The 13,076-nt window shown below is 37.4% G+C and overlaps 1 protein-coding gene across 1 annotated transcript in view; it reads right to left on the bottom strand.

Annotated features, from left to right (window-relative positions):
- Positions 1 to 12,184, bottom strand: part of LOC104542907 (ATP-binding cassette sub-family A member 13-like) — a gene marked incomplete at both ends in the record, with an annotated part of 65,089 nt that extends 52,905 nt beyond the window's left edge. The window contains 6 exons of the mRNA XM_010187374.1: positions 870 to 960; positions 7,040 to 7,270; positions 7,669 to 7,826; positions 8,577 to 8,773; positions 10,973 to 11,191; positions 11,998 to 12,184. Coding sequence (XP_010185676.1) covers positions 870 to 960; positions 7,040 to 7,270; positions 7,669 to 7,826; positions 8,577 to 8,773; positions 10,973 to 11,191; positions 11,998 to 12,184 — 1,083 coding nt within the window. The remainder of the gene's footprint in view (positions 1 to 869; positions 961 to 7,039; positions 7,271 to 7,668; positions 7,827 to 8,576; positions 8,774 to 10,972; positions 11,192 to 11,997) is intronic.
- Between the last annotated feature and the right edge of the window lie 892 nt (positions 12,185 to 13,076).

Here is a 13,076-nt window from a genome sequence, read left to right on the forward strand (position 1 = left end):
GACTGCATATAGAACAAAACGTTTGACATCTAACCAAAGAAGACTATAATCTAGATATAAATCATCAAATAGAAAAAAGATATGGTACACATAGAAGCATGAGAACCCCAAGAACAATGAGAAAATATTGATGAGCTTGGTGGGCACTGTTGTTAGGGAACTTGATTCTTGCATTTTGCAAGGTACCACATTGGTGGTTTCTAAGAAGAGTTTTAAGGAGAACAAACTTCCTATGGTTTCAGAAATGTTAATAAGGACCTCCTCCCAGGCTTGCTGGGCAGGAAAATAGAAAGCATGAAGGAATTTGTTTTAAAACAAACAAACTTGTAAGGGGAACCTGAAATAACATGCCACTTGAGAGGACAAATGATCTTCTACCACAGCAGGAAACAGGGGTTTTTTTGCTAGGTTTTTTTGTTTGTTTTGTTTTGTTGTTTGGGTTTTTTTAATTTGCACATGGGTGGAGATGAATACACCTTTCTTATAGCTTGCAGATTTTACATCTGTGGTATAGCTCAACAGTATTTATTCATTGTCAGTATAAGTCTAAGAGGGTAATTAGTTGCCAAGGACTGGTAGGAAGCAGTAGGTTCACACTGATGCAGTGAGTGTGCATGTGTACGCATAGTAAAAGGAAGAAAACTGTGAAGTGATACAGAGGTGAATCACAGTAGACTTGTAAAAACCTATAACCTAAGGCAGAACACATCACATCACGTGCACAAAAAAAGAATTACCACATGGTAGCACATAATATATTTCATTTACTTGTGCATTCCTCAACTTTTGAATCTTTGTGCATGTCTATCTTTGCATTTGTGATTTTTTTAAATCTGGCTGCTTCAGAAAGTACCTAGTTTTCTACTTACAGGCTGATTTAGCACCATTTGTATGGTCCAAGTGTGCTGCTCGTGAAACACAAGGCATCTTCTCCGTGTCCTGCAATAGCTTCAGAAATACCTATCATGAAATAAGAAAAAGAATAACTTAGAATCAGTTTTCTAAAAACTGCTTTATATATATAAATATAGAAATAACACACACACTTTTTTAATATATATATATATACACACATATATATACACACACACATACACACATACATATATATGCTAAACCATCTAGACTGACAGATAGTAGTAGTGGCTGCTGTAGCCAGCCTGCTGGAATGACTATAAAATTTGTCAAGCTCTCCAGTGGAGGAATACTGGGAATAAGAGGAAACGAATAAATATAAATATGTGTAAAAGCACCTATGTAAACCATTGTTGGCTCATGCACACTACTATCTGCAAAGATTTTTCAATACATTGGCTGTCCTTGATTGACATTTTATAGTCCCAAGCTGCGGCTTATGTCAGAATTCAGTTATTGCAGTTTTTACCAAGGACATATTGACAGCTTCAAGTCTCTTCTGATACTGTAGCTAGAAATCTATGAGCACAACTGGAACAAAAGAGCTCAAGTTGTACCAGTACAACTAAATCTAATAATGTATAAAATCCTACAGAACCAAGAATCCACAGAGCTCTGGGAAGTGTCCTTAGATTTACGCAAGCATGAGGGCAATAATGCTACTGAAGAAATTTAAAGAACAATACAATCATCAGGCACAGTCAACATTTACAACGACCTGTCTAACTAATGCTATGGAGAGGACTGGGCAACAATGCATGTTTTATAGCAAAACCTTTAGCATGTGTCCTCCAAACCGGGAGAAGATGATAGGATCCTGTTACCTAAAATCACCACAGGAAAAACTGAAATTATTTTGTTACAAAGGTAACAATCTAAAAATCTGCACTAGAGTAAAACTGTAAGGATCAACTCTTCCTAAGAAGAGAGGACACACATTAGAAGGGAATTAAAGATAACATAAAAAACCCCAACTTCATAATGAGATCTATTTAAATGATAAATACGTTTTGCCAAAGAGATTTGTGTTTGACCTACTACTTCTTGCTTAATCCTATTTCATGGTTCTTTCCACATAAAGTCCTTTGAATTTCATAGAGATGTATTTCATTTATCAGTCCCTCAGCCTTGCAGAATCTTGGAACAGCTTTCATAGTGTGTCGGTTATTAACACTCACCTGACTTCTTGTAAGCTCAAACGAAAAATAAAATTAATATTTTCTTATCTTAACCTGAAATGCAAATTAAACAGTGATCTACAAACTTCAAATAAAAAGAAAGAAAAGAAAAATTAACAGAAAATACAGGTACCATAAGTATCTCTAATTGAACAGCAAAAGTACAACCAAGTTTTGCTTTCTCTTCTGTGTGAGTTGAGCTGCAAGACTTAGATTGTAAACACAGTGTGATTTTCAGAAAACTTTAAGAAACCATTTATTTCTTGCCACAAAAGAACCTGATATCAGCTATAGCAAAAAATTCCTTTTTCCTAGGAGCTCATATGACAGACAATAAAAAACAGTCAATTTGAAGTACTTTATTGTTGCAGAAAGATATTACTTGGCTTGCTAAGGTCTGACTGTTATATAAACCATATTTTGCCTAGTCAATATAATTACTATTTAATAGTGGTTATTGATTGCATTTGTTACCTGCCAACTTTCAGAGAACACTTTTGGCCATTAACAACTGCAAGGCCAGAAGTAATTAACACCCCTGTGACATTCTAGAGTAGACCCTGGAGGGAGATCCTGACAGCCCAAAGCCACAGTTTAATTTGTTACCTTGGACCTGCTTGCTGATGGCTTCTCTGCACACTAGTTCTGTCAAACAAACCAAACTGAACCAACTGAAACCACAAAGGATCTGCTCCTCTCTGGCTAGGACAAAGGCTACACTATAAAAAGTTGACTGCATATACTTAATTCAGTATCAAAATTCCTGCTAGGGTTGCAGACAGACCTATTTTTCTTTAATCATGTTATGTCACTTGAAGAGAGGATGTAATTATACTTCTAAAACAAAACAAATTCACCAAACACTTTTCTACTTGTCTACTGTAGCTTCACTTACACAGCTATTCTGATACAGCTCTACAGGCAGAAGGCCACCTGTATTGCCCAGTCCTTCCCATGGTATCCAGGCAGCTCTTAAACATGCTATTAAGAACTGCAATCATCAGGGACCATATTCTATGGAAGAAATGACTATTTATCTAATATTGCACAGGATACTGTGGACAGAAGTAGTACTAGCCTAACAATGTTATTAGCAGCGTAAATACCCTCCAGAATACACAGAACTGGAAAAGTCAGTATTAGACACCATGACAGAAAGAAAATATGTTCTTGCCATACCTAAAAGACTGGATAAATTCAACAACAGAAGGTGTCTTCTAGACCTCAGCAGAGCATCCCTTTCCATACATACCTTAGCAATTCCTGCTTAATTTCTGCTCTGGCTAGCAAGTCCATATCTGACCAAGGGCCTGTCCAGACGGTTGTCTGTAGAAGAATCTGAGGAAACAGACATGTCCCCCACTCCCCCTCTAAGCTGTACTAGGCAACTTCTCCCTGATTTCTTCCCAATTCCTTCTTTGGGACAGCACCATAGAAACATGCCTGGTTCACTGGTACAGTGGCACAGTATCCTTGGCATTTCACTGCAGAGCATTGGAACCCTGTTACATCTTAGTTACCACTCCTAAAACACATCTTCAACTCAAAGGAAAAAGTGCAGAAAGCCAAAGCAGCTGGAAGAAAGAGAAAGCAAGGAGTGAAAAAAAAAATAACAAACCCCAAACAACAAAGTTCTTTATCATCTAAAACCACTGACTGATATTTTAGCAACATTTTTGGTCCTTCCTATCCCACAAATCCTGGAAAGTCCTATGATATTCATAGAATCATAGAATGGATTGGGTTGGAAGGGACCTTTAAAAAGCATCCAGTCCAACCCCCTTCAGTGAGCAGGGACACTGATCAAGCTGCTCAGGGCCCCATCAAGCCTGACCTTGAATATCTCCAGGGGTGGGCCTCCACCACCTCTCTGGGAAACCTGTTCCAGTGATCCATCACCCTCATGTTGAAGAACATTTTCCTAACATCCAACCTAAACCTATAGCTACGTGCCCTTTTGAACGGTTCCTCCCCTGATTTCTTATAGGCACCTTTCAGGTCACTATAAGGTCACTAAAAGCTCCCCCCGGAGCCTTCCCTTCTCCAGGCCGAACAATCCCAACTCTCCCAGCCCGTCTTCGTAGGAGAGGTGCTCCAGCCCTCTGATCATCTTCATGGCCCTCCTCTGGACCCACTCCAACAGCTCGATGTCCTTCTTATATTGGGAGCCCCAGAACTGGACTCAGTACTCCAGGTGGAGTCTCATCTGAGCAGAGTAGAGGGGCAGAATCACCTCCCTCGAGGTGATCTGCTAGCCACACTTGTTTTGATGCTGCTCAGGATGTGGTTGGCCTTCTGGGCTGCAAGTACACATTGGTGGCTCATGCCCAGCTTCTCAGCCACTAGTACCATCAAGTCATTCTCCTCAGGGCTGTTTTCCAACACATCTCCTAGCCTGTATCAGTAACAAGGACTGTTCTGACCCAGGTGCAGAACCCTGCACTTGGCCTTGTTGAACCACATGAGGTTCACCTTGGCCCACTTTTCCAGCTTGTCCAGGTCCCTCTGGATGGCATCCTGTCCCACTGGCACATGAACCTCACCACCCAGCTTGGTATCATCAGCGAACTTGCTGAGGTTGCACTCAATCCCACTGTCAATATCATTAATGAAGATATTAAACAGCACTGGTCCCAGTACAGACCCTTGAGGGACACCACTTGTCACCATCTTCCATCTCGACATTGAGCCATTGACCACTACTCTCTGGATGCGACCATCCAGCTAATTCCTTATCCACTAAACAGTCCACCCATCAAATCCATGCGTCTCCAACTTTGAGAGAAGGATGTTGGGGGGGACCCTGTCAAAAGCATTGCAGAAAGCCAGATAGATGACATCCATAGCTCTTCTCTTGTCCACTGATGTAGTCACTTCATAGAAGAAAGCCACTGACTTGGCCAGGGAGGACCATAAAGTCATGTCTCAAATCACCTCTCTGTCCTCCATGTGCCTCACAGGGATGTGATCGATATTCTACAGGGATGTGATCGAAAAAAATTGTCAATATACACATTACTTTCGAATCTTTAAAGTTTGACAGTGAACAGTATTCTTTCTTACAGCATGTTAGTTGCCCTATATAATTTGAAAGAAAATAACAATTTTTCAATAAGCTTTTTCAGTAAGCTTTTGACTTGCCTCATAGAATTATATAGCAGGAACATAATGTACTTTTTAGTATTATGTAAAATTTTTATTACACTTGTATGACTTTTTTTTCCTTCTCCCCTTCTTGCCATAGTGAACACTTGCCACAGCAAACGCTTGCCACCCTAGCTTTATGTACTGTGGTCATTTATAAAAGAAGCATTGAAGAGAGACTTTTTTTTTTCCTTTTATAAATAACTCAGTTATATAGATCTTGGCTTCAAAGGAAACCACGCACTTGCTGGTAGATCATTCTTTGGTCTACAGTTTAAAACCAAATGTGCAAAACCAGATCCTTCATGCTTGTGCGGGGTCCTAAAAACCTATGTGGCAAAACTATGTAGTCCTAAAGATGTGTTCTGCTGGACCACTTCAGGATACAGCAGCTCCACGTGGTGGTGCATTGGTTCAATAAATTCAACAAGCATTTGTCATTTTAGGTTTACTTGCATTATTTGGGTTCTATTTATATTTCTCCACAGACAACATAATATGAACAATTCTAAACTTGCAAAACAAACCCAGAACTGCTCATGCAGTTTCAAATACCTGACCCCGTTAATTCTCATATGTATAGCTCGTGCAGCAAAAATGCATAAGTGATGTCTGACAGGCCTTAAAGTGGATCATTTTCATAAAACCAGAAACCATGAGCATCTTCCCTGGTGGATCTTGTGTTTCAGCTGACCACAGTACTACATCACATCATCTCACACATTTGCAGAGAACAGAGGGAGAACAGACACACCCTTTTTCCATCCTAAGTATTTATTGCTATATATTGAAGGTTTTTTCTAACATATATTAAATTTTCTGTTAGAAAACAGTCCAATCTTGTCTGTCATTAACACTATAGGTAATAATTGAAGAAATCAGTTTCAGAATGTGATATTGAATGAATTAATTGTGCCATCAAATAAAAATAAATGTGTTTTGTGCACAAAAAAATATTGACATTAGTCTCGTATCATCACATGATGAAGTGGAAAAAAAATATTTTCAAAAGGATCTATAATAAAGAACTTGAACGGTGGCGGTTTAGGGAATCTTGATATTTAGAAGTTATAGTTGGGATAAAAACAGTCCAAGGAAAATAACTTCTCACTGATATGGCTATTTACACAGACCTAAATTAAGAACTGTTGAAGTGTAACAGTCTCTTTCCCTGAGTAACACTTGTGAGAATAAGTCACATACTGGTATATACACACACATATACATATATGTATATATATTAGTGTGTATATATGTTCATGCATACATATAATAAATCTGTCTCTCTATGTGTACACACAAAATACTCTTTAGAGATGTCCCCACACAGGTTTGCTAAGTCCTAACATTTAGAACTTTTTAAGTCAGAGCTTTCTCAGCAATCTTTTTTTTCTGGTCCCAAGAGATACCTGAACTCCAGGTAGCTACCCTAGCCTTGAGAGTTCAAAGCTCATGCTAATGCAAGAGAACCAGGACAAAACCAATAGTTCTTCTTAAATCAATGACACATTAAATTTTCCTTAAGTAAATGCAGAAACAAACATTTAAGTGTTACACAGTTCCTCAGTGTTCACATTGGATCCTTGAAATAACAAATAAGTTGTAGAGTAGGTGCTGAAATGCAAAACTATGAAGTATACATTGTGCCTGCGATTTTTTTATTGTTGTTGGGTTTTGGTTTTTTTTAGAAAACATACTTCTCAAAAGAAACTGTTGTGAAATATGAAAGATATAAGAGTAGCTGGAATCTAACAAGATTTTCTAAACAAGGAAATGTTATTACATAGAAAAAAAAGAAGTACCTCTTCCAATGTGGTGTCAGAAATGCCATAGCCAGTCACATGTAGATGTTGAAGGCTTTGATCTAAAGCCTGGAAAAGACCTTTAAAAGACGTCTTGTCTACCTTTTCTGGAATCACATAGGTCAGCTCAGTCCCACTGTTCTCTTTCAAGAAGGCTTCTGGGATGTGGCTCTGTACCAAAGATGTGACCCGAACAATATGCTTAGGATCCTGGATTTCAAACACAGAGGGCTACGAGGAAAGAAAGGTAACCATGCACAAAAAATTAAATGTTATAAGAAGTATGGGGCTTGATAATAGAATTCATACAATAAAATTTCCACTTATGAAACTGCATTAAATCTGGCACAAATATACTGCTTTCCAGGAATATAGAACAGTGAGACAAAGCCCTTTTCAGCTAAATAGTAAGATGTCATTACGTTCTTCTAATTAATAATAATAATAATAATAATAACAACAACAACAACAACAATAATAATAATAATAATGACACCCACCCAAAACAACCAAGAAAGCTGATAAAAACATGTATTACTTCCTAGCAAGGACATATGGCTCTCTTAGAATATACACAGCTATTACTTCGCAGGCATGGTTGAGTTCTGTACAGTACATTTGTAGTATACCTTTTTTATGAGTGTTAGAATGTGTCCCTGGCCATATGTTTCTCTTAGGTAAGAAGGAGAACCACAACACCTCAGCTGGCCATGCTGCAGGATGGCAATCTGATCGCTGAGCACCTCTGCCTCATCAAGGTGGTGAGTGGTAAAGATCAGTGTGCAACCTGCATCAGAAAGATTGGTACGTGTCTACAAAGTCTGGTTTTAGAGAAACACATCTTGCTTTCAAGAAGGCCCTAGGGGAACATGTTTCAGGTCCCTTCCAAACATAACTACAAGACACGAACAAAACCTCCACTCAGATTTACAGTCCAAGTTAGATTCAGTTCTAAATTTGCCTTGCCTTGTATTATACATAGTAAGCACTATGAAACCATTACAACTTCAAGCTGTTTTAAGAGCTTAAGAGATTCCTTAAAATCACATAACAGCAGTATCTGTTTCAATGTATCATTCATTGTAAGTTATTACAGCTAATTGAGTGCTCACTAACTGAAGACTTCACTTCCCACAATCAGTTTTTAAACTCATGTAAAGTAGCACACTGACTTACGAGACTGTTTTCATTAGAAGTGTACATGCACATATGTGCAAAATAGGAAGTAAAACCCAGAAAATTCAGAGAAGCTAACAAAAAAGAAAAAAGTAAGAGAAAAGAAAATTCAGGACAGAACTCAGAACAAAGTTCAATCTTGTCTGAGATTGGGCATCTTTCTGTAAAATAGCAGATAATCCTTGTAATCCCACTTGTCTGCTTTAAAATTTTCCCAAGTTTGATTAAATGTTACCACTGAAATTAATGTATTTAGTTACTGAATAGCAATAGTAATATTCTGACTATCTTGTTATAATTTATTGAAACAGAATTCCAGAAAGGAAAATAATCAGCAAATAATGTGTATAATCTTTTTTACCAGCTTTGTACTTCAGAAGAACATCCCAGATGCTACGGCGAGAACACGGATCTACTCCACTGGTGGGCTCATCTAGAACAACTGTCTTTGAGTTTCCAATAAAGGAGATGGCAATTGACAGCCTCCTTTTCATTCCCCCAGAAAGGGCTCCAACGGGTTTGTACTGATGTTGGGATAAATCCACATCTTCCAGAGCTCTGAAACAGAAGTACAGAAATGGGACCAATTTTGAAAAAGTTTCTTCAGTCACATGATGTCCACTCAGAGTAGAATTACAGAAAAGTCACTGTAAATAAAAAGTGAAAATATCACTGCTTCTGACTGATTATACAATTTGGTGACAAAAACAAATAGGAAAAAAAGAGATCTCTTTACCTACAAAGCATAATAACTCATCACCACCTGAAATACAAATTCTGGATAAGTATTTTGCAGGATAAGAACAAACAATTTGAAATTAAATAAAATAAAATAAATAACAGTTTGCCCACCTATTTCAGCAAACTCTAGATTATATGTGTTTTTTTCCTTTTCTTTTTCTTTGTCTTTTTTTTGTTTGATTTGGTGTTTTTCATTGTATGGTTTTTGTTTTGTTTTGTTTTGTTTTGATTTTAAGAAATGTTTCTGTGAAGTAAACAGATTAGCAATCCCTAAGTACAACAATACTACCTAATCCAACCTAATCCAATTCCTGTGATAAAGACTGGATGATACCTTACAGATACTGCCTACTCAGCCCTTGCCCTCTACTGATCTTGCATCTGAGCAGTGTGTGGAAATACACTATATAAAGGCAGCACTGAAAGACCATCAGGTTATTTTTCATCACAATGAACATCCAGTCATTGACCTTAAAGTTTTCAGTTGATATCAGCCTGGCAAGCAAGACATAAAAAGCTCAACAGGCCTAAGCTAATCTCCTGAAGCATTTGAGTGAATATGCAGTCTGTTTACCCTGAGAGGATTATTCATTTTTAAGAGAAGAGGTTTCAGTAATTGTTGTGTAGAGATATATATATAAAAATTATTCTTAATCTCTTTAGAAGCCAATAATTTTTGCTTAATAAAAAATTGTTTCTTTATTTTGTTGCTTTTCTAATATCTCTGAATTATTTTAAAGCATTCATTGCCTTTTAAAAAAATAGTTTACTTAGTAGCAAATCCTGCAGAGTCCTGTGTATTCTTATGTACTATCAGTATGACAGACTGCTGCTGAAATTACAATTCAGCAGTCTAAGTACAATAAAATACAGGATATTATTTTGCATAGATTTTAATCAAATGCTGTTTGGTTTGTCCTTGTTCTAGAGAGTTGTTTCTGTTGTTTCTAGACAGAATGCAGAGATTTTTCAGGTAAAATTTTAAAGTAACAGACTTTTATGATAGCTACTAAAAAGGAAAGCCACTTTGTCACAAATGTGACTGCGTATGCCTAATTGTACATTTAAGCAGAAGTCCCATCAACTTGGCATTTATTTCCATTGAAGCTTGGAAGTGCCCAGCTCTCTGTACAGTCCAGCATGAATCAGAAGGTAAACAGAAACTTCTTACACTGGCACACTATTAGAAGAGCATACATTCTATTCCTGAAGTTCAGAAAATGCAGTTTGCTATTAGTTTGCTATTAAGATCTCACTTGTATGGTTTCCTAATAGTTTAATACACACAATGCATAAGTGAAGATGATCTAGTCCTATTTCAATTAACTAGCAGCCTAAAAACACTAGCAAACATTCTCAGCCTTACAAGTAGCAAACCCTCAGAGGTCATGTCAGAGCTCTGGCTTGTTTTTCCTATTGAATTGTTTGTTTTTAAACCTCTTTACTTACTAAAAACATTTAAAATATGAATTTTACAGAGGAAAAAAACAATGGCCTATTTAAAAATATCATAATAAGCACTGACTTAACCTGCCTTTTCTGGTTTTCCAATCTTCCCTCTACTGCAGGTGAGACAATACAAGATAATAAACACATAAAGTCAGTGTTGACTTATCTGAAAACTCAAGGTGAACACACAGCTGTTTTCTTTCTGTCTGCCTTTCCAGCAAGGAGGGAGGTAAGGCAGACACCATGAGGCAGAAACAGCTGCTACCAAGCTAACCATCCTAACCATCTCCACTCCAGTCAAACATGATTATGTGATGGTTCTGTATACTAGGTTTTAAAACATTGACTGTATCACTACAAATACATTTAAGTAAAGGTTAGAAACTAGGAAACCTATTTTCAAGGCACTATTTCAGAATATGAAGTGTGCTAAAAACATCACAGAAAACCTGCAGTTCCCATTCGCTTCTACTTGCAATTTTGCTTTGGCACTTTCTTGTTTCAATGGCTTGCAGTAGACCCTACCAATTTACTTGACAGTTTTCAGCAAATGAAAGCAAAACTTACCCACTGACGTGCTGATTCAACTGGTCCTTTGTCCAGCCAGGTGCCTTCACTGATCCGTAAAGCAGGAGATGTTCTCGCACTGTTAGTACGTTGAACAGGACATCATACTGTGGGCAAACACCCAGCTCTGTCCTGATGGCAGCCAGATCAGTACGTATGTCCTTTCCATTAATAATAATGGTACCAGAGCTTGGTGGGTACAGACCAGTCAGCAGTGATCTGATAAAAGAAAATTAAAAAAAATCAGCAAGATTATTTGCAATGACTGCATTACATAGCTCACACTTGGATTTCCTGAGGCACATCCTAGCATCCTTAGAGGAACACCAGTTCAGTTGAGCATGGTTATAGAATCACTGCTAATGGTTTTTTTGGCTGCATTTTTTTTTTAACCAAGATCTCAACAATCCTTCATTTCCTTACTTCCATAACAAAATTCATTTTTTCCCAATGAAATATAACAGAACATTATTTCCTTTTTCATGTGTGTATTCTAGCTGAGGAGTGATTCTTAATTGGGACCCATCCTCCAACACTGGTCATAGTTAACATAAAGGTAGAAATACATAGAGTTTTTAATTGAGACCTTTTTAGATGTCATTTTCATTTTGTTATTTTCATTTTGGTCAGCTACCAAGAAAGAAGTCCCTTGCAATGTTTAGGAGCAAAGCACAGAATGCCATAAAACTCCACACTCTCCATTTGATAGGAGTAGACATGGGATGGCAGAAAAGAACACTTCACTGAGATGTGTTCGAGTCGACACCCAGGCATGCCCAGCTCCTACTTAAGCTGGTCCTGAACTCTTACATCATGGTTTCAGTGGCACAGAGGATCCAGTTCTCTATTCATCATACTGCTTTTGTCATAGATATATAGACTTCAGTTGTCATGTGCTGTGAGGAGTTTATCAAATATTTATTTGGAAATAAAAAAAAGACATAGAAAAGTTCACAAATATCTTGAAAGGAGAAAGCATAGCAGATATCGGAGGGCGGTGTAATAGCACTAAATGGCAGACTTACATAACTGTTGTCTTGCCAGCTCCATTAGGTCCCAAGAGTGCTGTTATCTGACCTCTGTGGAAAGTGAGGCTGAGATCTTTAACAGCAGCCTTCTGTCCATCCATGTGCTCTTTGGTGAGAGACAGCAGCACAACACCAATGGTGGCACCTTCGATGCAAGGGCCTTTCCAACTTGGAGGTGTTGAGTCTGTATGGTGAAGAGCAGTTGATCAAGGGGGTTGCTGAATCTAAACATATCTCTGTGTGAGTGTATATAGGGAATAAAAAATTAACTTAATTCCTGTTGCTCTTTACCAAAGCCTTGAACAGATGTTCAAATGCTCCAAACTGACATAAGCTCCACTGAAATCAAAGATATTATGCCAGTTATTATTTGCTAAGAATCTGGCCTAATTGCAGTTTTAAAAAAGCAACCTAAAACAATTATGCCAAGTTGTATGCATGCCCACACACTATGGTCTCCATAGAGCCATAAAATAGTTGTTATATTTTATTTTTAGTATAAAAAACACTTACAATAATGTTGTTTGAATCATTATTTTATGCCTATAAGTATGATAAAATTCTAACTGCGTGAACTACTCTATACATGTCAACCAGTTTCAGCCACATAACATTATCATAACATTCGCTAGCACGGAATTCAGTCCATAAAGCAAAGTAGAACTCTTTGAGAAATTATTCAGTGCAGCAATGTAGTGTAAACAAAATTCAAGTTCCTCAGTGCAAGTATAGATAGCCAGCATTTTTCTAACTGAGGTAGCCAGCTCAGCAAACTGTGATGACCATATGACACAGATCAAGTTGACTTCCTTTCTGTGTCAGGAGGAAATGCTGGTACTACTTTCCAAATATGAGCACAGTCAATCACCAGCCTCATAAATATATTATTAACATGTAATATTTAATTGGCTAATTCCAACTGAGAAATATGTCAGTGGGATTTTTTTTCTTTTTAAACAAAGACAAGCCAAATTGGAATCTTAGTTTAAAGAAACTGAAAGTGCTATGGATAAGAATTATGAGAAGAGAGAATTATCTGGTTTAATATATACTTATTAAAATATATAAATTATAAC

The sequence above is a fragment of the Mesitornis unicolor genome, unplaced genomic scaffold, assembly GCF_000695765.1.
Source record: "Mesitornis unicolor isolate BGI_N332 unplaced genomic scaffold, ASM69576v1 scaffold17546, whole genome shotgun sequence".
NCBI classification, from domain to species: domain Eukaryota; kingdom Metazoa; phylum Chordata; class Aves; order Mesitornithiformes; family Mesitornithidae; genus Mesitornis; species Mesitornis unicolor.